Here is a 24,483-nt window from a genome sequence, read left to right on the forward strand (position 1 = left end):
TCACTTAGCGCACTGCCCGACCCATTTATGACTCAGTGTTCGGAGACATTCTGCGCGTGAACACCTTTCAAAAATCCGTACTTGAAATCTTCCAATAATTTTTGCTTGAAGGTAGAGAAAACAACGAGCCTGCAGCACATGGGAAATCAAGGAAGAACAATTTTTTCCAGTTAGCTGTTGTGTCCTTCGTTAGATGAGAAATTTCTACATTTTATACAATAATACGTGAACATCGATGTTTTCAAAAATCAGTTGTTGAGCAGCTGTTGTTAAATAAATTCTAATATGTATGGAGTGGAAGTAAAATCAGGATTGCGTAAGCTACGGTTAGAAATATACGGACCCGCAGCTAAGAAATGAGTATTTTTTTTTGGAACAGCTAACTATACTTCTGCTTTACACATCGGAAAATTAATTTTTCGCGTTGTGTAAATATAATTAACTTTATTCTATTATATTTGCCGGTAAACCAGTTCCTAACAGACAGAATCTGATTAGTAAGGATAATTCCTGCATCTTCTCAATTATTTCAGAAAATTCGTTGGCAGGAACTCTAAAGAAATGAAACTGTCGTAGCCAATATATCATTATAGGCGGTAACAGCAACAGAAATAATTTCGAATATCAATATGAAAAGCTTACCGATGTTATCCTTAAGTGGCCCGTAAGGATAACATTGTAATACTATTCATAGTTTCTGATTTCTTTTTGTTGGCATCACTTATATCTAAATATCTAGAGGGTGTACAAGCCCCTTAGTAGTGGCCATCATTCTCAGGGGCAATTTACCGCCATGTTTTCTATTTCGAATAGTGTAGGTATCCGTTTTGGTTACTGGCCGCGGTAAGCAGATATTTTTTTTTCAATAACCGTATTCGACCTTCTATAACTGTTAAAGCCATTGAACAATGGGCTGAAGGTAAAGATCTGTTCTTCTTGACAAAGTGCCCGTCAACCATCAGCGATTTTAGCAGAACCGGCAGATATGCAAATTCAAACAGCTTCTGTACGACGTATATAGTTTTGAAAAGTTGGTAAAAACCTTCGATTGCAGTGAGTTCTAAAGAATACTTGGTGAGATTTCGGCTAACCGCGTGCAAAACGTTAGACAAGGGTTTGATGTAGACGAAGTGCAACTATTTATGGAGCTGTTTCCTCTTGTTATGTCGAAACCATGAGCTTTGTTTGCTTAGTGCAAGACAACATGTTCATCTAGAGGTACATTAAGCTGTGCTTTTATCAAGTTCAGCGTCAGCTTGGACTGGTCCTGTTTGTCAATTAGGAGCGTAATTTTGAAAATATCGGATACAATTACATCCAAGTATCGCTTTAGCTAAGGTGAGTTGTTTTCTCGGAATTACCTATATACTTAAAGGCGGTATGGCATTACGCAAGCTGACATTCTTCATCATAGATCAGCCAAAGAGTCGAACTGAATGACAAAGCACCGCGGTGTTCCTTTGAGTCGCGTGGCCTCATAACACCGTCGTAGTACTATGATTGATTTCGCAATTGAGTTTCGTAGTCATTATAGCTGTCAGCTGAACATTTCTCGAAGAGAACAACTGCGCAATTTCTTGGCCTGCTCCGCGACCCAACACACGTTCATTGGCACTCAGCGAGTAAAATCGTTCGAATAGTTGTCACTAGCTCCAATCATAGGCAGAAAAGCTCATCAACTCCTCCCAGAGGAGCTGACGCCGCCCAGTATAAATATTCACGTCGTCATTCAAGTGATGCGATCTGGGCTGGCTTGTCGCAGCAGTGCCACATGTAGATGAAGTGAGCCAAGTCGTCGCGTCAACTGCCAACTTATTTTTTTCTCAAGTTTATGTCGCATCTCGTTTCTTTACTACCGTATCGGTAGACGCCGCCGTCATGGCACGCGCATCGGCGATATCAAGATCGTCGCTGTTTCTTCCACGTCGCTCATGGCATATGCTTCGCCGTTGAGTAGCCCGCTACTGCTGTTGGTGGACAGGACGCTGCGAAATTCCGCGTTAAAAGAAGAGGAACAAAACGATAACGATAATTATGCCGCTCGAAAGTTGCCCACAGTATGGTTTCTAGTTCCATTATCACGTCGTCTTTTAGTTGGCGCTTATCTCAAGCATTGCCGCATGGGTTTGCGAGGCCTGGTTTACTACACTCTTTCTTCTATTAATGTTTCGTAAGGCCCAATGCTTCTGTATGAGCGCACGTCTTCCATGCGGCGGAGTTGGATAGGGTTGAACCCTGTTTGTCAACAGGCAGCGCACGCAATTGAATAACAATGCGAAGCCAGACATCGATTGAATGCGTCCACCATTATACGAATATACATTTACGCCGCATTGAAAATTCAAAATATAACATGGTGCAACGTAACGCGCTGGAGACACGCGGCTTTCGAATGGCGATGACATAGGTTGAAGCTTGGAAAGCGTATGGCGCTGATGTCGACTGTCGACCCTACCATATCTATGTATGTATATATGTGTAAATATATATATAATAGTTAAATAATCAGCGCTAGTCGATAGCGTTGGGAGTCGCGCGCCCACCTCTGATTGAACCGGATTCGTAGTTAGTACTAACTATATAATAAAGGCGATTGTTTTGCGGTTTTTGCAAATCGGATTTGCAAAGTTAGCAGCGCAATCGACCTTAATACGATTCAATCGACATTGCATTGCCACCGGGAAGAAATTGCTATGGCAAGAAAAACTAGTACAAAATATTGCTGAATATAACAATAACATAGCTCGTGTGTTGGTTTATCGTCTCAAAACATCCAGCTGATTAGTCCGTATCTACTGTCTGGATCAGAAAAGCGTGTTAGTTAAATAGCAGGTATTGCCTCGTCCCCGAACTGTTCGTTCCTGGAATAAGATTACGTTGCACAGTTTTGTTATTTTATTCTAAAGTCGCATAGTTTCTATAATACTGAAATGTTGAAATACACATTGCGCATCCAGAAACTTTATGCATCTTGTCCCTTCACAAGATTTATATTTAAATGGATCAGATGTTATGTTTCTCGCTCGCCGCGTAGATAGAATACTGCTTCATTAGCGCTGCGAATTGCGCTACGAAATGAAGAACTCGATGAAGGAACAAGAATACCGTGAGCACTATTGAAGGGTGACAATAGAATTCTTTACTTTTAATTCTTTTTAATTAATTCTTTGCGTCGAGTAACGGTCTGTGTCACCATTAGCGTAACAAGCAACGAATATGCGCACATTCGTTGCTTGCGCATTCATCTAAACCTAATTTCGATTGAGAAATAAAGCCAACATTCTGTTGGTTATTTTTGTTTCTTTTTTCTTTCCTTCTTTCTTTCGACATTCAGTCAAACGTGGAGTTAGACTTTATTTGAAAAGTACAACCGAGACACTAGGTCGCTCACTACAGGTATATTCAATTTAATTCGTATGCAATCACTTGCTATCATAAGCTTGCGGGGTAGCAGGCACGTCACGTTGCAGGGCTTCTGTTTTTATGGAAGCCATTATAGCCCTGCGCATTACACATTGAATTAGCGGGGTGCTTCGGCGGATTTTGATCTACGCCTTTTCTGTCGGAAATCGTTGGGGCTTACTTCGGCAAAAGCTCTAATAAGCTCCTCCAGATCTGGGAGTAGCGACTCGATTGAGGTTTGCTTGCGTGCGTTTTCGGTGAAACTGTAATAACAAAACACCGTTTTTTATTAAATGAACTGTTTCGTCCACGTGTCCCTTAGCCTGGTGGAGGATATTACATGACTTTAGGTAGATACCATACCAGCAATAGGATGTTTTTTGTGAACTACTTGCCAGAAAGGTGATGTGCGGTGCTGCAAAACAATGATTACTATCATTAACAGCCCAAAATGTTCTAGCGTACTTGTCGACTGCGTTCGAAAAGCAGAGCCGTAGAAAAGCTGTAGGTGGCAATGCAGAAGCGCAGCTGCCGTAAAAAGGATCAAAATAATAGAATAGGTAGAAGGACCTACCATGTAACGCACGTCGGCTAGCAAGCGGTTCGTATCTTTGTTGTTATGCTCACGCTTCAACGTAAATTATCATATCAGTTACATGTTTACCTGAGTACAAGGGTAGTAAGACGGTTCAGAGTCTGAATTCGTTGCTTTATTACGCTATTTTCTCTGGCCAAAAGTTTAATGACCTCGTCACCGATCTCAGTAAGCCGCTCAACTGTCATGACTTTTTTTCGCTCAGAGCCATCACTCGACTGCAAGCTGGCCGAAGTGTCCTAAATCACATAGTCATAATAAATTACGAGCGTCTGTAAAGCCTTCATTAAAAAAACCCTTAACAATCATAAACAACATTTCTCTAATGAACACTCATAGGGTTGTCCGACAGATTCATAGAGCCAAGCAAACAAACTAAATAATTTCCTTCGGCAACTTTGACAGACCGTGAGAAAAACGTGCTCTTTGAAAAAGAACAAAATTTACTGGCGGAATATCTTCATTGCCGATAAATCATCGAACAAATTTTATTGTACCTAGAATTGCCCACACAACTTTCACTTTGCTACCCGTGGAATCGAAACTCCTCAAAGGGACAAGCCAGAGTCATCAACGGTTATCTCTAGCGGCATATCGGTTTGTCCTAACACATCAGTTCCGATAACCAGCTGTAATAGCTAATGATGTTCGAGAATTTTATTTATTCGGGAATAAATAAAATGAGGTATTCGATTGAATTGCAGAAAAACAATCAAAAACAGGATCTTACTAAATAGAAAGGCCAACATATTTTGTGCTTACCGAACTCGATGATGAAGCTTCTGGAGGTTTGGACTTTTTCGCTTCACCTTTTTTATCAGTGATATCCAACGCTCCGGCTGCCTTCTGAGCCGACACACTGACTGACGCCTTTGGTTCCAAATCTGGTTTTGGTGCCTCTGTTGCTGCATTTCCCTTAGTGGGCGATGCCACCGTGGGCGCGCGTTCATTCACCTCCCCATCTGGCTTAAGCAACGCCTCTGATATTTTCAGGTGCTTTTGTACCGATCTTTGACCTTTGTTGCTTGGTTGATCTGGTTGTTTAGCTTCCGGCATTGCCAAGCTCCACTGCAAAAAGACCCGCACTGAACAACTGGCTGCCCTTGTCTGGAGACTTTTTGCTTCACGGCGTGGCAGCAGGTGCGGAATTCAAAAGAGTACGGACTAGATCTCGGAACTTCGAGATCCCGGACGTAAAGACGTTCAGTTTTCGTCAGCTATAGAAGTTCGACTTAACTGCAGTAGTTACAGCTGGATACTGAAAAAATATGCATCTCGTTGAAACGCATATACTTCTCAGGTCAATCAATTGACACATCATTTTCTCTACTAGTTGCAGATTTTTTACTACTTCTACTTAAGTCGAGTACTTACGTAATTGTACACGTGGCTAAATAAAAAATCCTGCTTTGTACAGGTCGACAAGTAGCGTTAAATGTTGTCGATCAGCAATGTATTACCCATCACAACACATCGTGGCCAAGCTTACGCCAGGTCACGATCAAACGGTAGTATGAATCTTGTTGCTTAAAATCAGCAGGAAAAAACAGCTGCAAGTCTGATCAAGTGGGCGTCTATTCTCATAAGTATCAATGCGCTCCTTTTTTAGGTCAACCACTAATAGATCACCGGTACGTAGCAGGCATCATCCCTCCATGCATGTGACGTGCGTTTGATTCAATTTTTTCTGTACAAAGAACAACATCGCTTACCCGTAAGAGTTTACATGAATACAATGGGTAGGCATATATTTAGCAGTGTTAGAAAGGTCCGGACAAAATACCTAGCGGATGATTTGTATAGGTGTGCGATTTATATATGCGCTGATAGACGCTAGAAATCATTAGTGCCATGTCACGACGACCCAGTTAAAGGTACATATATATTGCCTTCCTACGTAGAAACAGCTGTTGGTTCTTATTTTATTGACAATTGCCACTCAACGAGTTTATTAAATCCCAAATAACTTTTCTATCATAAAATGTTTATGTCGACACACGTAAGACGATCGAACAAGCATCGGCGTTCATGGCCACATTAGATTGTAATGCAAATCAATGTAAGTAACATAATCGGTATAATAAATATACTGAGTTATCTTATTACGTACCTCTAACTAACTGTAAACTTCGTGAATAGTCCTGAAGTCCAATAAAAACGTAAATTTCGTTATCGGTATAGTATAGATGGGCATTTCATTTGAGGACGATTTTCGTTAGCCTCAGCCATAACGTTTGTCTGATAACATAAAAATATTTTGATACAAGAATTCGTTACCGACCAATTCGTGCTGCTTATACAAAGGCTACATATTGGTATATAGTGCAAATTCAGCCATAAATAGAATATATGTGATGAGATAAACGCACGCAAAAACTTTGGTTAGCTTATGTAAGCGCCATAAATCCCATATGGACCCACGATAAAAATGGACAAAGGCGTTCGAATTACGCACCAGCTCTTCTATCTATTTTTTCACACAAAGATAGCATATGCTTTTATAGCTACGTGTATTTAATGGGTAAGTCTGTGTAGAAATTTTCGTTGTGATTCGTGTAACGTATGCTGTGTAATTCCAAAAGCGCGCATCTTAGGGCAAGGAATGATAGGGAAATTGATCAAGTAGAACTAAATATGCCTTAACAGTATTGCTTAGAAGCAAACGTCCTCTGTATGCTCGTGATCTTGCCCCTTAAGATAATAAACATGATTTCATGCGCAAAATCAATGAGTTATAAATTATTAGGTGTCATGGACGTATGTGTACCCCGTCTTTTCTTATCGTCTGCTCTTGCCTTCAAAATTTTACCTTGACCATATATCGATTTGATTGCTTTCAGCGAGAACGATAAACGTTGACATCATCAATATGCCTATTTTTAACACAATTGACGGAAATGTAGAGTTAAATTTCAGTTAAACAACTTTCGTTTGTAGTTCATTTAATATAAAGATATCGCACGACTGTTCTGTTTTCTTTTATTATAGCTTTTCATAACCTATTCGGCGCCTGAGAATTCAAGCTTACAATTAGATACTGATTATTTTATGATCAAAGTATTTCTCGGAGGTGATGCTTTACACAGGATGAATGGTGAAGCCGTGGTCCCCAGCATTTTATCCGATCAGCTCGTGGAGCGTCGGGGGCGCACACGGTATTATCAACTGCGGACGGTACCATGTATGTGAGATCTCAGGTCTTAGAAAAGAGTATTAAGACGTTCGGATCGTATGTGCATGCTTCGAACTTGCGTTAGCTTTGGAAATACGCGGCAAATTGCCGCACTTACATAGAGTAGTTTCGCGGTTTTCGAACGAACACAACCGTTACCCTATGGTCTAGATCGTAACATCGATTTTGCAGTAAAGAAGACTGAAGAAATGATTAATATCTAAATATTGTTTCTTTAGAATCAGTTGATAATTAGTCAAATCGTCAAGTACATCTGACCTAGCTAAATGCATAGTATACATTTGATGCAAGGTATTTTTATAGATATAATGATGCGTTGATGAATAAAGAAAGGGGCTTCATTCGTCAATGGCCCAGACCCAGCAAATAAGTCCAGAAGAAAACGTAGGCCTTGAAGTGTCAGCAAAAATCGGCGTTTTGTGTGATGCAGCCTACAAAAATAGTCTTAAAGCTGTAACTGTGCATGAAGAAATTTCTATAAGGATATATCCCTTATGGTTTTATTGTGAAAACTATGAAAACAGGTATAAATGATTTTACATACGATTTATGAATTGACTATAAACAGAAGAGTCATCTAGTGCATTCATGTATTAACGAACACAGCCTGAATCTGCTTGTATACATCCTTTAAGCTATACCTAGTCAAACCTTACTCCATGCATGATAAAACATCTGCTGAACCCCTCGGCTCTAAAATACTGAAACTACTATGCATTCCTAATCTTCAATTGATATTGATATTATGAAATATTGGATTTTTCGCAGTAAATGGTTGAAATTAAGCTAATATATCTAGACATATCTAATGTTTGTATCACAAATCATATTGGTTTGTAATACAAACCTGTATATTTATTCTTTATTTCTAAATTTTCTGAGGGGATTTACAAACAAACGGCGTGGCCACCGATCGTGCAGTTGCTGAACGACTGCCTAAGACCATGTACGATACTATTTTCGAAGCCACAACTTCAGTTACGGTTCATGTAATTTCAGTTCTATGTACTAGGGAAGTCCACTGGTGGGGTTACATTGTTTAAACGTTAATTTCATCGAATACACACTAGATAACGAGAAAGCAAATACGCTAAAGCATCCAGATTGCTTCTTTAGTTTAAAGATATGTAAATGTTTATGGGCGCGCCGAACAACCTACTAAATGCGACTCTATTAAGGTGCAAATAAATTAGCGGTCTCTTTTATTTTGATTGTGCTTTCTTGGCCATTGAATGGTAATTTCCTTTAACTAAAGTTATCAGTTCAATTTGTAGATCCTTATAACGTCTTAAAGCAGCCGCTTCACGAAGGTTTCGAGGCATATAATAGAAGCATTTTCTTTCCGTGATGAATTTGCGCTTTGTACGCTTATGATGTTCAGCGCTCGGGATTGTATCGGAAGATACATTCGTCGCCTCCACAGATACCATAGTATCGAAAATTGTACGGTGCGGTATCACGTCTATTTATTAAGTTCGCGAAAAGCTTACTTTTTTGTTTGCTGTATCTTTCCTGTGACGCTCACACCGTGTGAAACTCCTCAACGAGTCGCTCCTAACTAATAACGAAGCTCCAATGTAGTGTAAACGAAGCTAAAGTCTTTAACACTGAATTGTAAGTAAGGATTTCCTCAAGCAAAACACTCAGGCAAATTCAGGCAAAGCACTCTTTAAAAATTCAATTTATAAGAAAATTTAATTGAATTAGTGCATTCTGTTGCTTGAGTAATTCCAGTTTTTATTTCAAAAGTTGATAGCGTACAGAGCTTTCAGTAACTGTTTTGGAACTCGATTTAATTACTTATATTTTTGACCAGAATATACAAATGACACACAACTCAGTTAACTAAAAAGCCAAAAAGCGATCTTTGAGCAAAAAGTAGGTAAAACTTCTAAACTATTATTAGGACTGTTATTAGAAAATCTAAGGTCTAGATTTGGCCACTTATTTGCCCACGTAACCTAAATATTATAAAATCTATTATTCAGATGTGTTCTAACACTCGGCAACAACTTCTAACCTCATCCCAAGATAATGCTACGTAATTGTACAGAATTCTACTATTAAAAGCGCTTTTAGTCGGTAACTTTTTGGTGGTAGTCCTATTAACTCGAGTGGCAAGACCCACGCACCTAAGGAAATGACCTCTAAACGTCCCTAACAGCGTCCCCTGCAAACCTCAAAACAACATATGCCTACGATCCTCACTGCCCGGTAATGAAGGAACAAGAAGTTAGTAGATTGTGTAAATTGATCGAGATGTCAGGGGGGCACAATCAAATTTGGTTCAAATGAAAAACGTTGCGACGAATTTTGGTACTACGTACCCTGGTAGCACTACTCGGTAAACTTCATTTAAAGATTGTGAGATTCACTTATGATATTACATGTGTAATGCATATTACGAATATACTGCCTTAGAATACTTTTGTTTTTCCCTAACGTAACGCATTAGGAAATAAGGTAAGGCCTGGAGAAAGAAAATTAGAAATTTCCGCACGTATGAAAGATTTTTAGAAGTTTTGCACTTGTTCCCATTTTCATTGTGCATCCAGGTTTAGTATGTCTTGAAGCAATGAACACGCAAGACTTTTTCTATCATAAAGCGAAAGACTGAAAAATGGTGCTAAGAGATCCTATTGTGTAAACGGGAAAATTTTAATTAGGGACGATTAATTTCGTCTATGGATGCAGGATGCTCGACGATGTACTTCCAATAGTGTAATAGTCTAACTACTTTTCGCAGTAGCTAATTTTATCAAATTTCCATTTCGAAAAAGCTTTATTCGTTGGCTGTAGACGTTTGGTTACTGTTATGAGCTTGGCTACTCCAACTCTGGCAAATGAACAGAGTTCTGTTTTCCTTTTAAATAAAAAGGAAGTTTACCTCCTTATTTACTCTTCCCCTGCAAAACAATGAAGAATATTCGCTACTTTAATTTCGCTTTATTGTAAATTCGATTTGATAATAAAAAAAACGAAGAAGTTAAGAACGATAACGCGGTTTCACAAATTTATACGAGTGAGTGATAATTATATTTACAACTACAATATATATACAAGTTACTCTTGGTCGATTTTTGGTTTGCACAGTGGCGGGCGATTTATTTCTTCCAGGCCGCTTTTTTTTGCGTTTTAGCATCCTCCATGATAAATGGTGTTAACTGATTTATTCGTACAAACCAGCCAACGGCTGTTGTCACATTTCCTCAAAGAATCATTTTTAGATTAATAAATACAATTAAGCCTGAGGAGATGACAGAGTATCGATACGTAATTGTCGAGCCTGTTGCCGCACTAATTTCAGCAGACGACATCAACGCGTTCTTGGGCTTGAAGCTGTGGAGACGAATTCGAATGCAATCGCGATCTACGTCGCCGGGAGAGCAGACGCAACGGTGTCCTGCCGCGTTGGGATCCGGTAGTGGGAAACACCAGCCACTTCGGCACACTTCAGGGGCAAAACAAGGTAATGTGGGTTTATGGCTTTCCGGAAATTTCGCGACATGTAAGACTGACATCGCTCTTGGTCTTGTGGGCTGAAAGGTGATGATGTTGTCTGGACGAGCCGCCTGCTTTGGTTCTTGGCTAAACGTATACCCACTTCGATGCAAACTGACTAGTCCGCTAGCATCGACCCGGAAACTTGCGAATAAGCGGTCCTCGAATGGTTCGAGACGGGCGAACGGTGCCTCAGTTTTGAGCACAGCACTCTGCTGGCCCTCGTAGTCGAAGCTGTATAATACCCGCTCGTGAATATAGTAGATGATGCGAATATTCGGGTCAAGGGCCATGGCTTCTCCACCCTGCACATTCTCATATAACACAGTTGCTAATGCGCGAAAGATTAGCTCCGGTGTAGAGGTGCCGTCAAGATGCACTCGACGTACGTTGCCCTGCTCGCTGTAGAACAGATAGCGCTCGACAGGGTCGACGGCGATGCTTGTAACGCTTCCCCGATGCGGCATGATCGTAGCTCCACGTCCGAAGAAGTTCACAAGTGTGATTGTGTCGCCGGTCAGTATATAAATCCTCTTGTTCTCCCAGTCGACGGCTAACCGACGTATCGACGTTGATAATGCCTGGTTTAGCTGTTTATCGTGCTCGTCGAGGTCGACAATGAGTGATCGGACATCCGTTGCCACTCGGTACTCCCAGACTTGGTGGCGATGAGCGAAAAAGACGATGTCCTTATATGCGACAATGTCAACGATAGCCTGATCGACTCTGAAAGGTAGATAAACAAAATAATGGGCCAGGATTAAATAAATATATATATATATAGTCATGTGAGCAGTGACAGATAGGTGGAACGAATTTTCTTTTGGGTACCAAAGAGTGTTATATTAAATACTTATGGTAGTACTATTGGGTTACAAATAAATTTAGTTCGAAGTACTGATACGCAGTTATTGTATGCTTTGTTACAAACGATAGTTACAGCTTTCGTATCAGAGTACTGTGTCTTTCTTGTATCACTTAACTATTTCAATTAGATCAAGTCTCCTTGGGCCTTTCGAGGTGTTATCGATCATCAATCAAGTAAATTTTAGACATTCAAAAATACCTACGGGTTGCAAAGGCACTATATATTTGGAAATAGTACAGCAGATACGAAATTATACGAATAGTGCCAAGTAAATGTGATTCGTAAACTTCTATGGGCACACGATCCATAGCTTTTCTAATCAACCTAACCTTGTTCTTCTCTTATCTCGATAACTAAAACAATGCATAACGAGCTAGCTCATAATGGATGAGAAAACGCCACTAATAGCCCTGTTGGGAACATTTATCAAAAACTTACTTTACAGTTCTGATAAGCACGCGGCTTCGCATATCGTAAATTGCAATCGACTGATTTTCCGCTATGGCAATCAGCGGTTCGCCTCCTATGGCGCGACACACATTATCTGCGAACTCGCCATTTTCCAATCCCAGTTTCGCATCTGGGGAATCATTTGGCATTGTATGAGGAGCATGGTTAGATGGACACGCGCACTGGAAGAAGCCAACGGTATTGACGCAATACGACGCATGGCACGGGTTATCGATCTCGCACTCATTTAGATCAGTACATAAAAAAAGTCGCCGGAGTACTTGACGTCGTTCTGGACCGTCTCGTGATCCAGATGTTCTGTTGACCGCGTCGAAATACCGACGATCAAGCATATGCGCCACGTAACCCTTCGGGCATTGCACGCACGTATAGCCGCCGTCAAAGTTGAGACAGGAACCCTGATTTGCGCAGACGTCGTTGCTGTTTGCGCACTCGTCGATGTCTTCACATTGATCTTTGACAAATTGCTTTCCCTTGGGACATGGATTGCAATTGGACATCGCCAGTTCTAGATTCTTCTCACACTTGTACCCTTTGCCTTTTTTTTTGACGCACTCGGCGTCGTTAGAGCAAAAACAGAGCGACTCGTCTAAATTGTCCGCACAATCTTGATGTCCGTCGCATACGAGCGCCTTGCTAATGCATGTTTTGTTAGATTCGCACAAGAACAAGTCATCATTTGTTTCTAGAAAACTGCATTTGTCTTCTTCGAAATTGACCACCACCTTGTTGTCGCCATCCTCCTGAGACCTTCCTGAAGATGTTAAGAGTGCTACAAACAATATGGAAGCTAGAACCGCAAGGCTATCCGCCGACCGTTGTCGCATGACGCTCGAAACATACGGAGTTTGCGGCCCCGTTTGAATCCACAATGAAACTGGTCGATTCTCTGAAATTTCTGCGTCTCGAAGCACAATGTCGATAGCTGCTTTCAATTCCAATGCTATGAACCGTATTCGTAGATCCCGAAGTATCCCTATATCTGTTATATGTTTGCGCGAGATTATCACCTGCAAACGAAACGACTGACAATCAATGCGGCAAGGTCACTCAAGATACTCCATTCTACATATTCCGCAATGGACCACCCACCACTGATCGAGATGGAGCGAGACGCGACGCTTACCGCAGATAGGGTGTCATCACCAAATCATCGAGGCAGTCAGGATGACAGAGAGAAAAAGTGAAAGAAGAAAAAGAAAAAGCACAGGGAGTGACAGAAAGGTCATGACCGCAATAGTCAATTCGGAAAGACTGTTCCCGATGCAGAGCATCGTCGTCATCTACTGGTAATCTGTGTATTTGTTTGCGTGCTTATACTTGCCATCTGATCTGGGGCGTCTCTAAGCCGGTTGCCGGAGCTCAGTTATTGGCGGTGTCGCAGTCTGAGGCCAGATCGGTCTGAGTGAGGAGGTCTGATTGCGATTAAACCAGTAGCCGTTGTAAGCAAACTGTGCCATTGTCAGTACAGAGACCACGTCAATTTAACAACGGATATACATCTGTATGTATTGCTTGCACGGACAAGAGTAATGGTAGCAGCGGGATTGACGGACGACTAAAATATGGCGTACTGAAATATTTAGCTTTGATATGCTTCTCATAGGAGGTAGACAATTGCATCCTGTTCCACACGAAGAGGGCAATACAGGAGTATACGTACGCACTATGCTCATGTAAGATGTCGACTCGATAAGAGCTCAAACCATAAATAGGCTTTTTTTAAATTTTTTTAGCATAGTTAGCTATTTCTACAGTGTAAACAAGTTTTTGGAATCACCTCTAAGATATTGCACCAAGGTTTAAGGTTTAGGAGGTTTAGAAAGATTAAGATAGGTTCTGCTAACTTTATCTGAAATTTGTTCAACATACTTGTGAAACGGTATAGTAACTAAATGCCATATTAATAATTTGCCAACGCTGGAATTTGAACGGGCTGTGGCCGCGGGCTCATGGTTACTATGGCAATACACTTGAAAAAACGCGCCGCCTACACAGACCACGTCGCCCATCCATAAAGGGGGTCAAAGATATGGTAGCGATGGGCAGGCCTCACCTAGGTTGAAGACTACTGACCATTAAAAAGAGAGGCCTATGAAATTTAAAAAAAAATGGGTTCTACTCTATATATATATATATATGACACGTGGCATAAACGTTTCAGTTCAAAGGTGGGCGGTGAACAGACCATACGATTTAGAATCAATTTGGGACTTCAGCTTGGTCGTATGAAGGAACCCTTGCTCCACAATTGTAATTAGATCAGACTGAACCAAGTTCATTCTTTTGTCGTTTGACATACAAAGCGTCATATTAAATTATTTTTATCTATAAAATAAATTTACTTTGACAATTGTAGATAACACTCAGAGTTGAATCATATATCTTTTGTAGATACCTTATTCATAGAATACCACTAAATGTCTCGTCCACTCTACGCCGTCGAATGTTATGCAACCGAGACGGTCACACGCAGGAACTTAATGCAATTGAAAATATGTTTATGACTATACAATAATCTGCTTCGTGCGTCTAACAAAAAAGTACCAGCCTGTTCGTCAATATGGATATGCTGGTTTTAGCGTACTGCCTGGAAGAACATATGCAAAATGTGAGTAACTCTAATATAATAAGGAATTAGCACTGAACGGTGAGTGTTATGGAACAGGAGAAGCTGACTTAGTGTTTGCTGAGCCCCAGTTCATCTGAGGGTAACCATTGTGCGAGTAGCCAGTATATATACTTTAATAGTTAGTTATTTCTCTATAGCCTGACCTTTGTTACGTTATGTCTCTTGTTCCAAGTTGATTGGTTACGTCCAAGTTGATTGGTTAAAGGATCACCGTGGCATCTGTTTTCGTATTCATATAATTCAATGCTTTAAATGTCTTTGGCTATCTGGGGCCTGCAGTTCTAGCGGTTAAAATGAATTTCTCTTCATACCACTATCAGTTAATGACACAAATAACTTCTAGGCGGTGTGCCGTCATGATATTTGTTTCATGTTGGGCGCTCAGTATAGCTGTGCATTTTCCTATCTCTGTTTTTCTTGATGTTTTCTTTGCATTTTCTCCTGATTTAAATAAGTTATAATTCAATATCATTCACATCACAATATATCTCTAGTTAACTTACTGTGCTGCTCTTGCCCATGGCACAGATAAAGCTAGATTGGCTTCATACGGCTTTTTACATTCGTTTGATTATCAACTAGCTAAATGTTGCTATTTTGGCCCCCTGCTAACAAAAGCCCGGCAAGTCTTTCCCTTTTGTATGATCCGCGTTACTCTTGATGGGGTCTTATCGTACAATAGGTGCCATCTGTAGCATGTTTTCTTCTATTCTACATTCACGCTATACACGGGCTTCATTGCTATTGAACAAACCTCTAAGTGAAGCTAATCTGGACATTTAATAGAGAAATTACAGAAATTTACGCTGTCAGTACTGTCGACCTCCTCTTATATAGCTAACCTATGTAGCTATTTGATAAATAGATTGGCAATTCAGCTAGATATCATGGCCACCTTCGCTGTTCACACGCACTTAGTGGAATCACATAGTACTCCGAGCGACAGACATTGCTTGAAAAGCTTTATATTAGGCCCAGCAAACTGTTTGTTAAATCGACCTTGAATCGATCAATTCCTTATTACTCTGAAATTCTAAACGACCGCACCCCATTATGTTTTTCGTCTTTAAAATAAAATAGAAAAACGGGCATTTGAATTAATAAATTCAGTTTCGTTAATCCGCTCAGCTTTGGTGAATTCCCCACTTTGGAGATTATTCTGTTACTTTTCGTGCGTCTGTGTAGCATAATTGGGCTTACAATCCGCACCAACTAATGGAGACGTCCGTTTCGCCGGTCCACGTAATCCTAACAAAAGCAATCCTACAGAGGCATCAACAAACGTGTGACTTTGAACTTAACGGCTTAAACGGCCCGTAACCACGGCGTTTAGTTATAGTTATTTATTTGACTAATATGATACTGATTGTTTCCAAATAAATTGATAACGTTTTACTCGGTTGCCAACGGCCATAAATGCCGCGACCACAGTCCAATAATTCGTCAGCCTTCGAATAATGGCATCTTCAACACTCGTCATGGTCAAGCAAAGTGTGTCCCAAGCTATATTACACCGAAACACCAGTTTCGTAGCTATCCAAGTTGGTAAACAAATGAGTTTAGGCTGTATACATCGCGGTTGGCTACCGATTTTTAGCGGTTACGGTACAGGTGTCTCATATCCATAGTTTGCCATTACCAAAGGTCGACCACAATCCGTTGTCGTGCCCAGGACAACGCACTGCGGATGCCGCACCGACATATATATAATTTACCCATATTTATGTTTGAATGGAGCGCGCACTGGTTTCGCATGAGGCAGAGATCCTGGAGACAGATTCAAGCTTTACTCTAACGCTTCCGTGAACAACTGACCGACTACAGGGCGTCAGTTGAAGCGGGGCTTCTAATTTGCAAAGTCTGCTACCACTTCGGAGATGCAGCTTAGAGGCATTCAACGATGAGAAAACGCAAGAAGACACCACGTATTTTGACTAGTTGATGGCGCCTCAGGCACGATACTACAAGACGAATGAATGCGTATTGATCCGTTGCACCTTCTGTGGTGGGTAGCCAATAGGCTACCGACGGATCCGCCCGGACAACGTCAAGTATCTCCTTGTTCCGCTGACCATGAAACAAATACACTATATCATCGTTACATAGAGGTCTCGCGAATATGTGGGTGTAAACACACAAAGATTCTCCTATATAGAATGCTTCATAGTTTATGAAACCTCTGCTATATTGCTAGAGAAGCGGTAGGAAGCGACACACCGATGCTAATACACGAATAATTTTCGTTCCGCAAAAAAGTGTTATTCAATATACATTGACGAACGTTACCATGATATCGACACTTTACTTAGATACAAGTAGGTCGATTCGCTCAGTATCTGTGACCACAAATGACACTTCTGAAGTGCAACTGTTGTCGTCTTTGGGGGGTTACTATTTAAACCACTTCAGACTGCCATAATTGCAAAAGCATGACAATAATACATCGTACATGTTCAGTGGTGCCTTTCCTGCTCGCAGCCTTTCCCCCTACCATGTACAGTAAATAGGTGGCGTTAGTGACGATTCCTGACCATCGTTGTTGCAGACCGATCGGTTTAGTGCTGATGCCACTGCCAGATGCATTGTCGCGTGTCAATCCCATAAACACACCTTTCTTTCAAGAGCAAAATGTATTGTTATTGCTTTAAGTCCAAATATATATTCATTCTTCTACCGAAACGGAGCATCAAACAACGCCCACTTCGATTCATTTTGACACAATGGACCCATAAGTCATAACAAGTCGCGAACAGGCCCCCCTAGATAGCGTTTACTATACATCTTCGCTGAAACAATCTAATTAACATGTCGACGCATTACCATCGGGCCATAGAAAAGAGTATGCTCAAATCTAAAAAAATCTTTTCTTGTTTTGAACAGACTGGCCTCTGAGCTGGTACTTTCGCTATTTATGACTCATGACCATTACGAAGACCAATTTGTATCCGATTTCGAATTTACGCTCCTTGCAGCGTATGCGCCGTAGCAAAGAGTCGATATTCTAGATTGTCTAAAGCTCAAACGCCGCCAACTCGCCTCTAACGTATATGATTGATCTTCTTTATACGTAATTGTTACTGTCAGGTGAAATTCGGGTCGACAGGTGGACGATCAACAATCTTTTCAAAATAACGTTGCGGTAATCTGCAAAAATATACTCGACAATGATATGCTGACAGTTGGTGTCTACGTGTGTGTGAACGAATATTATATATTTGGAAAAAAAAAGGTCCGGCCCAACAAAGTCTTTGCCATCACAGTTCTTCCGATTTGGCATTAAAGTCAACTATATTTTGTATGCGTGTTCGTTTCGGTTGATCGGGGGGACAGAAATATGGTCAAGAGCTGGTAGTTTTCCGTGACTGTTCCCACATACGGTAATCTATACACATAGTATGAAAATATTGACATTTAATATAGAATCAGTGCGTGTTTGATCGGTCATAGACACATGCTTGTTTTTCACAGCTCTTCTTCCTTGTTAAAAACGTTGTATTTATTGGTTAAAACAGCATCGTTTCGTTTAAGAAAAAAAAAAAAAAAAAAAAACTATTTGGACTGTTGTTGGCAGCTTTCTATATGTTTTTCCATGTGCACCCGTCCTTTCTCACGTCAGACAAATTGAACACCAAAAAGCTAAATAGACGTTTCGAGCTACGTCAGCATTTCATCAAAGACGTCATATAGCCTAATATCATACAACATTGCATACCTCATCTTGAAGCAGTATGCTTTCTTAGCTCTACAAACAATACTCTGAACGAAACAACTGTGAATTCAATTTTACTAGTGTCCAGAGACCTGATTGTACCTCTTTGCACCTCAAAGTATCGCCATAAATCGTCATAAACATTCTTACGCAACACACTTCTATACCAGACGGTTAAGTTTTATCGAGCAGTATATTTTGCCCGTTATTTATTTAGCTCCCTCTTACTTAACGGCCCACTACATTTTATTGGCGCTTCAATAAATGAAGTTACTGTATCGTTGAGTCACTGGCGCCCGATTTCTTCTCGTGTCGATAACGAACCACAACAACTACTACAAACACACGTTTTGAACACAATAATTTACCTAATTAATCCTAGTTGCCTTACGTCTTTATCGCAGGCAGATAGAGTCCCGCTTATAATTACTCTTTTTATAGTTACCTCTTTCGCGGCGTCGTCGTCCTCATGCGAGCGAATCTTGTGGGATGACCGACTCTTCGACGGACAAACGTACACTTGGGTAAGGCACCGAAAAGTGGCACATGCTCATACTTCCTAACACGCTTCCCTGAACCAAGTGTGCTATGGGACCAATATTGAATAATAGCAATTGGGTCGAAGAACAATAGCACGTCTAACTAACGTCGCCGGCAGCGTCGCCATATTCATTGCCCAGTTATCATTCCATCAGGTTTTTTTTTCGCCATTTGAAACATAATAGTAATAGTACGATGTAAAAATATCTTTTGTTGTTAGCTGATGTTGCAGTCGCGAAATCTCGTCTGATTCAGCCTGCATGGCCTCGAGAACACCAGATACCCTCTTCACCCTTCGGTGTTCTACCACAATAGGAAAAATAGCACAAAATGATAATGTTATGCTTTGAAAAGATAAACACTAAACGTAACTTTTTTCTAGTCATACGTAGCATAAAGAGAAAAAAGGACGATTAGTAAAGGGTTTAAAGCAACCCGTCAGTGCAAACGGCCAGTACGCGTTGTTTGTATTTATCTTGTCGAAGCTGCTCGCAACCGACTCTTGACTAGTAAACCTATCTCTGCTTGTGAACACACAGACTGTGTACAAAAGAGCTAGGAGAAGCACGAGCATCCTTGCATGAATTTGCAGTCCCCCATGTATACAATCGTTTTGGTCGTACCGTCAGGCTCAAACTCAGTCACAGATTCTTCCGAATCCACGAATGATTAATTATTCAATTACGTCTCGAGATCGATACGTATCGACACCAGTATTGATTTATATTATAGTTATAGGATAGGTGGAAATTCTATTATTTCGTTTGATCTCGTCGTGCCGCTTTTGTAGCAGATTCTATTTATAATAACTCAGTATTATTAGGCATGATTCCCACAATACCGGGCAGCCATAATAATCCAAAGTGACGATTGCTGCGTAAACATTTTCAGCAGTTTACTATGAGAAATTATGTCAAAGAAAGTTATTTAGGAAACACGTTCTTATAGGCGTGTGACCATCACTTATCTGCTGCTTAAATTTATCGCTGTTGAGTGCCCCAATTAACGGTCATTTAGAATTTTATTTTGTTTCTTTGAAAAATACGGTTCGCATAGGACTGCAGGCCACCAGGACAACACTTACCTCCTGTGGGAGTCAATCTATACAATTGGACCTATTCTAGCCGAAACCAATACTCACTGATTTTCAATTTCTTTCTTATACCTTACTTAAAACTAAACCTGGCCTTTTTTTAATAATACTACGGATTGACAAGAGGTGTGCCACCACATCGACGAGTCAGGGTCATCGTAGTCGAGGTCCCCGCGCTCCAGAAGAGCATAGTCCCTGGGGAAGAAAGTTGGAGCCCCTCCATCTTGCGTGCGAATCCGACATGCTAAGATCATCTTTTTTTTTCTTGGGATTCTATTTAGCCTGACCTTCGAAAGCCTGCTCTTTTCTGCAAGAAGGTCTCCGGCAAATCCGTTCCTGCTGCGCTAGCACCCTCAAGGTGGGCATATGTGGTGCACAAACTTCCTTACTCCCCCAGTGTTACGGCTTTTTACCTCTGCGTTAGAGAAGCTTGTGCCAATACCTCGCCTTAGACCATAATCTGAAACGCGTCATCCTCTACCCTGTTGGTATTTCTAGTAAGTATATGCCAAAGGCGCCTTTTCTGACCGATTCAGATAATGTTTAAACTACCCGTGTCTTGTAAGCTTTTGATAAGAAAGGGCGATAAAGTGGGTCAGTAGCACACGATTAATAATAACAGGCCCATAAGCGATATTTGAGCATATATTTGTAATTAACTATAATTATCCATCTGTGGACGTAGTGAAAAATTTCAAATGAACAATCTTTTACTTGATAAGGTGTCCATAATGGTAGATAAGCCAAATTGTGCAGGCCAGTCTTTGTCATCTAATACAGAAACTTTCCACCCTCACCTTTATCAACATTCTAACGCTATATATGCGATATGACTATTCTCGTTTTTCGTTGCCTCCTTTCTGACTTATGTGACGGTAGCTCAAAAGTACATACATCTTAGCGAAAGTCAAGCCTCGACGTGCATCGGGCCGACTCTGCAAGCAGTGCCTTCTCTGAGCAAATCTGTTAACTACAATTTAAAGGCGACAGTCAACGGTCTCCTAATTCCATGCATGGTAACAAAGCAGTGCTTTCCATGCTGCATCTAATCTTTGACCTGTATGTGATAATGCGACTCTTCTCGAGCGGGTGGCGTATTATCACGGGACAGTATGACCAGCCAAAACTATTATTTGTTTTTGTCGAATTTACTATACTATAACGTATGTATGCATGCGTGCATCTAGTCCGCTACAGTCGCCTAAAGGCAGCTATAGTACTAATGAAATGATGTCAATAGCATCAATAGGGCAGGCTTGCTTTGGGTGGCGTCGACTATTTGCTTCGTTAGATAATGACCGACGACGATTTAAGGTGACTTTTGGCTAGGCATCGTAATAACACGGTTACGACCATAGTTAGGCCCGCATCTGTTGGTACTACGTTCGACCGATTTGTCGTTACTCCTCGTATTCCGATGGAAAGCCGAGGCCACTGATCTGTTGCTTAGCCCGGGCAAACTAAACTTCATAGGGCACTGTCAAGGCTATGGTCATTAGCTGTAAATTATCATCAGATTGCAAGAGACCATGAGCTTGTCACAGGATGTGGTCTGTAATCAGAGAGTGTTGCCTTCCGTCGAATCTACAATAGGCTTCATTAGGCAAAACCGCTGTTATGGTAAAATGCGTGAAGACTATAAAAAGTACCTATTCGATTTGATGGATGCAATTACTGCGGAGCTGGACTGCTCACTTAAGCAGCTTAATTTTGTTTCACCATGGTTGAGTATACTGCCTTATTACTCTAACTGGCAAAGGAACATAATAATAATGGGAATAAGGGAACGTTTGATTTGCCTGCTTGTACCTAAAACCTGAATATTGTATCCTATTACCTTCTTCAAACGATATAATTATCGAAAACTATAGATTACAGCAAGGCTCAGTGTATGGTTAAAGTTTCTTCGGATAAAAACAGTTTCAATCACTTGCTATCTTCTGGTCAGTAGGCGTACTGGTATGGTTTACTTGGCAGTCCTACGAAATGTTAAATCAACCAATTAAAAGGCAGAGTTTCGGTAGCAAAAGTTTCAAAAGGTTTCATCTGTTAATGTACACGCATATATACACAATTATTATATATATATATATATATATATAGTCTCGTCGCTTGAACTGTTGCCCATCAGTCGCTACCAATATATTAAGATGGCGCCCGTCATCCTCAGCTAGGGTAAACAACTTTTATTTTCGCAGCCTCGTTTTTGCTTTGCCCCCTGCTACCTTCTCGAATTTCTACGCATTTCTAAACAGTTTCTGTCACGACTCGTCTCCTAAACTCCCTCCGTTTTCTATAGAAATCATCAAAGCCAGAAAACTACTCTACATCAATCTCTTCATGTTTTGAGTTGTAAGTCCGCTATAGTCGTTAGGCATAATTCCGGCATCAGAACAAACGGCTGGCTGGCTCCCAGCCATCACGAAACGAACCTCGAACCAGACCACAAGATCAAGTCCCTACGATTAGCAGGCTAGTACGTTAGCCACCAAGCTATCATGGGGACTCTACACCGCTTGCCATTGGCCGCAAAAGAGAAATACGTTAGTATTTACTTCCAACTCTATCATTATTTCTACAAGTGAGGTGCCGTTTACTTCGAAGCTGTTTCTACATACGTAGGCAGAGTAATTCGTGGTTGACTTGTGCTGTCATCAGCATCACGACGAAGTCATCATTTTACTGGCAGCTTCTCCTACGCCTGCATATGGAACAATCCCGCGTATCGTATCTGTCTAGGAGAATATGCGGATACGTCTATCTGTTATTTATCTCGCTGCCGTGAGCATGCATTTGTTGTTGCGGCTGTAGATTCGATCGTTCGCTGTCACACGCAGGTGCCTCATGCAGACGGAAAAGTATCAGAGGGATCAAAAGACGTAAATAGTTATCGTTTGATATCGTCGCACAGGAGCTTCCTGTGAACCGTTGTATCTAAAAGAAAGAAGAAGAAGAAACGCTGTTTGTTTGTTTTTTTAACGAAACAACGTTTACGATGGTCGAAGTCAGATGCACATTGTACAGTAATAGATCTGCCAACCGAATTGGTTCTGACAGAACGGAAGGGCTAGAAAACAATATAGGAGACTCGAATGGATGGTTGGGTGTTGTCGGTCAATATGGTTAGAAGAAACTCCACTTCAACATGTTGCACTATTCTATGCGGTAAAGCAATACATGTGATAATGGTTATTTTTCGGCGGCATTTGTGAAATTTTTCCTGAGTAGCATCGTAGCAGATGGACGAAAACAACGGAGTTCCGTGAATCTTGTCGCGCGAGAAGTCACGGAACCCTAGCTTGCTGATAAAAAGTTGTATAACCAACTGAAGGGATGGTACGCAAAGTATTCAATAACAATACTAGTCGATTAGGGAATTTCTTTCTAAATGTACTTAATTTGTTCGGTAGCGGCTGTTGTCTTTAACCTATCGCTCTCAAAAGAGACGGCCGTACATATCGGAATTATGGCAACAGATTAAGTTACTCACGCTAAGGAAATGTATACTTTTACTTCCTATATAGTTAATTGCGTGTCTGTCTGTTGTTTGAGCGTCACAGAAGCTCGCGATTTTTCGAGAATCCAAAACGAATTAGTTGTGACGGCCCCAATAACGCATGTTAAATTTGTAGACATTTTATTACAAGTTAATCGTGCAGTGTGTGATCCATATAATTGGCTCGAACTGTATAACGCCTACTCGACGCTTTTTAGCGCTGAAAAACGGAAATATTTCGTAATGCTAAAAAGCGAAACTCATTTCATTTGCCATCCTTGGGGTAGTAAGGTAATTGAGCACCTTACGACCTATTCAATAACCCTAGTTGATAAGCCCTTGACGGTACGCCCTTTCGTGCGATAGCCTTAGGGCATTTTGAAACCAATACAGGAAAAGTATAAAAAGGTTCATGAGCCTCCGTTCAGTAATATATTTCTGCAGTGAAATTTGCTTCGATCTTATTTGGATATACCTTCGATGAGCTGCCTGGGACGCTCAACTACGTCATTTCTCTTATCTAATTTGTGTCCCAGTTTTCTTGGTTGCTCGCAGAGACGCACGAAGGCAAGATGAGTGCCACCATTTTTTTCTATTTTACACTCCCACCATGCAAGGCGCAGAAACAGTATGATTAATTAAAGTATGTAAGTTTGAATTAATAATGTTTCGTTAAGGATATGAAAAGCAACATTAAATACTATAACAGAGACAACGAACGGAGTGATAGGCCAGAAAATAAGGTAAGTGTTTCGATGCTTGAAGGCTATAGGTAAGTTGAGCTACATAGAGTAAAATAGCCTTTTACGATCTCGTGACTATCAACTCCGTCTATTGCCCCGCTTTTAGCGTGATTTGATTCCGTGACGAGACATAACTGGTCGTATAGCTTTCACCCTTAAAGGAGAGTGCAGTTACGACACGTGTGCCTTACTTCCTGAACCGTTTCCATGCACTAAGCTCGTTATTGTGCCAAGGCAGGT

The 24,483-nt window shown here is 40.9% G+C and overlaps 2 protein-coding genes and 1 long non-coding RNA gene across 6 annotated transcripts in view; 1 reads left to right on the forward strand and 2 right to left on the reverse strand.

Annotated features, from left to right (window-relative positions):
• LOC111254059 (uncharacterized) lies at nucleotides 1-6,249 on the reverse strand. Of its 4 annotated transcripts, none has more exons than XM_022814530.2 (5): nucleotides 6,108-6,249; nucleotides 4,760-5,255; nucleotides 4,067-4,236; nucleotides 3,584-3,665; nucleotides 1-129 (listed from the first exon to the last, which is right to left on the reverse strand). In XM_022814530.2, the coding sequence occupies exons 2-5, from the start codon at nucleotides 5,051-5,053 to the stop codon at nucleotides 1-3; spliced, it is 675 nt and encodes a 224-aa protein (XP_022670265.2). In that variant the 5' UTR covers nucleotides 5,054-5,255; nucleotides 6,108-6,249. The 4 variants fall into 4 exon arrangements, with proteins under 4 accessions (XP_022670265.2, XP_086831595.1, XP_086831596.1 ...); XM_086975469.1 differs by lacking the exon at nucleotides 6,108-6,249 and adding an exon at nucleotides 5,372-5,599; XM_086975470.1 differs by lacking the exons at nucleotides 1-129; nucleotides 6,108-6,249 and adding exons at nucleotides 425-2,861; nucleotides 5,372-5,596.
• On the forward strand, nucleotides 123-11,642 carry LOC147754419 (uncharacterized). The gene is made up of 2 exons (XR_015317537.1): nucleotides 123-2,464; nucleotides 10,501-11,642. It is a non-coding gene; the product is annotated as an uncharacterized LOC147754419 (long non-coding RNA).
• The window catches only part of LOC111254058 (uncharacterized), a 26,626-nt gene continuing 12,259 nt past the window's right edge, over nucleotides 10,117-24,483 (reverse strand). Inside the window, exons 2-4 of the mRNA XM_086975449.1 lie at nucleotides 13,355-13,445; nucleotides 11,998-13,040; nucleotides 10,117-11,417 (exon numbers count right to left, since the gene is read on the reverse strand). Coding sequence (XP_086831575.1) covers nucleotides 10,400-11,417; nucleotides 11,998-13,040; nucleotides 13,355-13,357 — 2,064 coding nt within the window. The 5' untranslated portion in view covers nucleotides 13,358-13,445 and the 3' untranslated portion in view covers nucleotides 10,117-10,399. The remainder of the gene's footprint in view (nucleotides 11,418-11,997; nucleotides 13,041-13,354; nucleotides 13,446-24,483) is intronic.

The sequence above is a fragment of the Varroa destructor genome, unplaced genomic scaffold (genome assembly GCF_002443255.2).
Source record: "Varroa destructor unplaced genomic scaffold, Vdes_3.0 BEIS01000007.1, whole genome shotgun sequence".
Taxonomy (NCBI): domain Eukaryota; kingdom Metazoa; phylum Arthropoda; class Arachnida; order Mesostigmata; family Varroidae; genus Varroa; species Varroa destructor.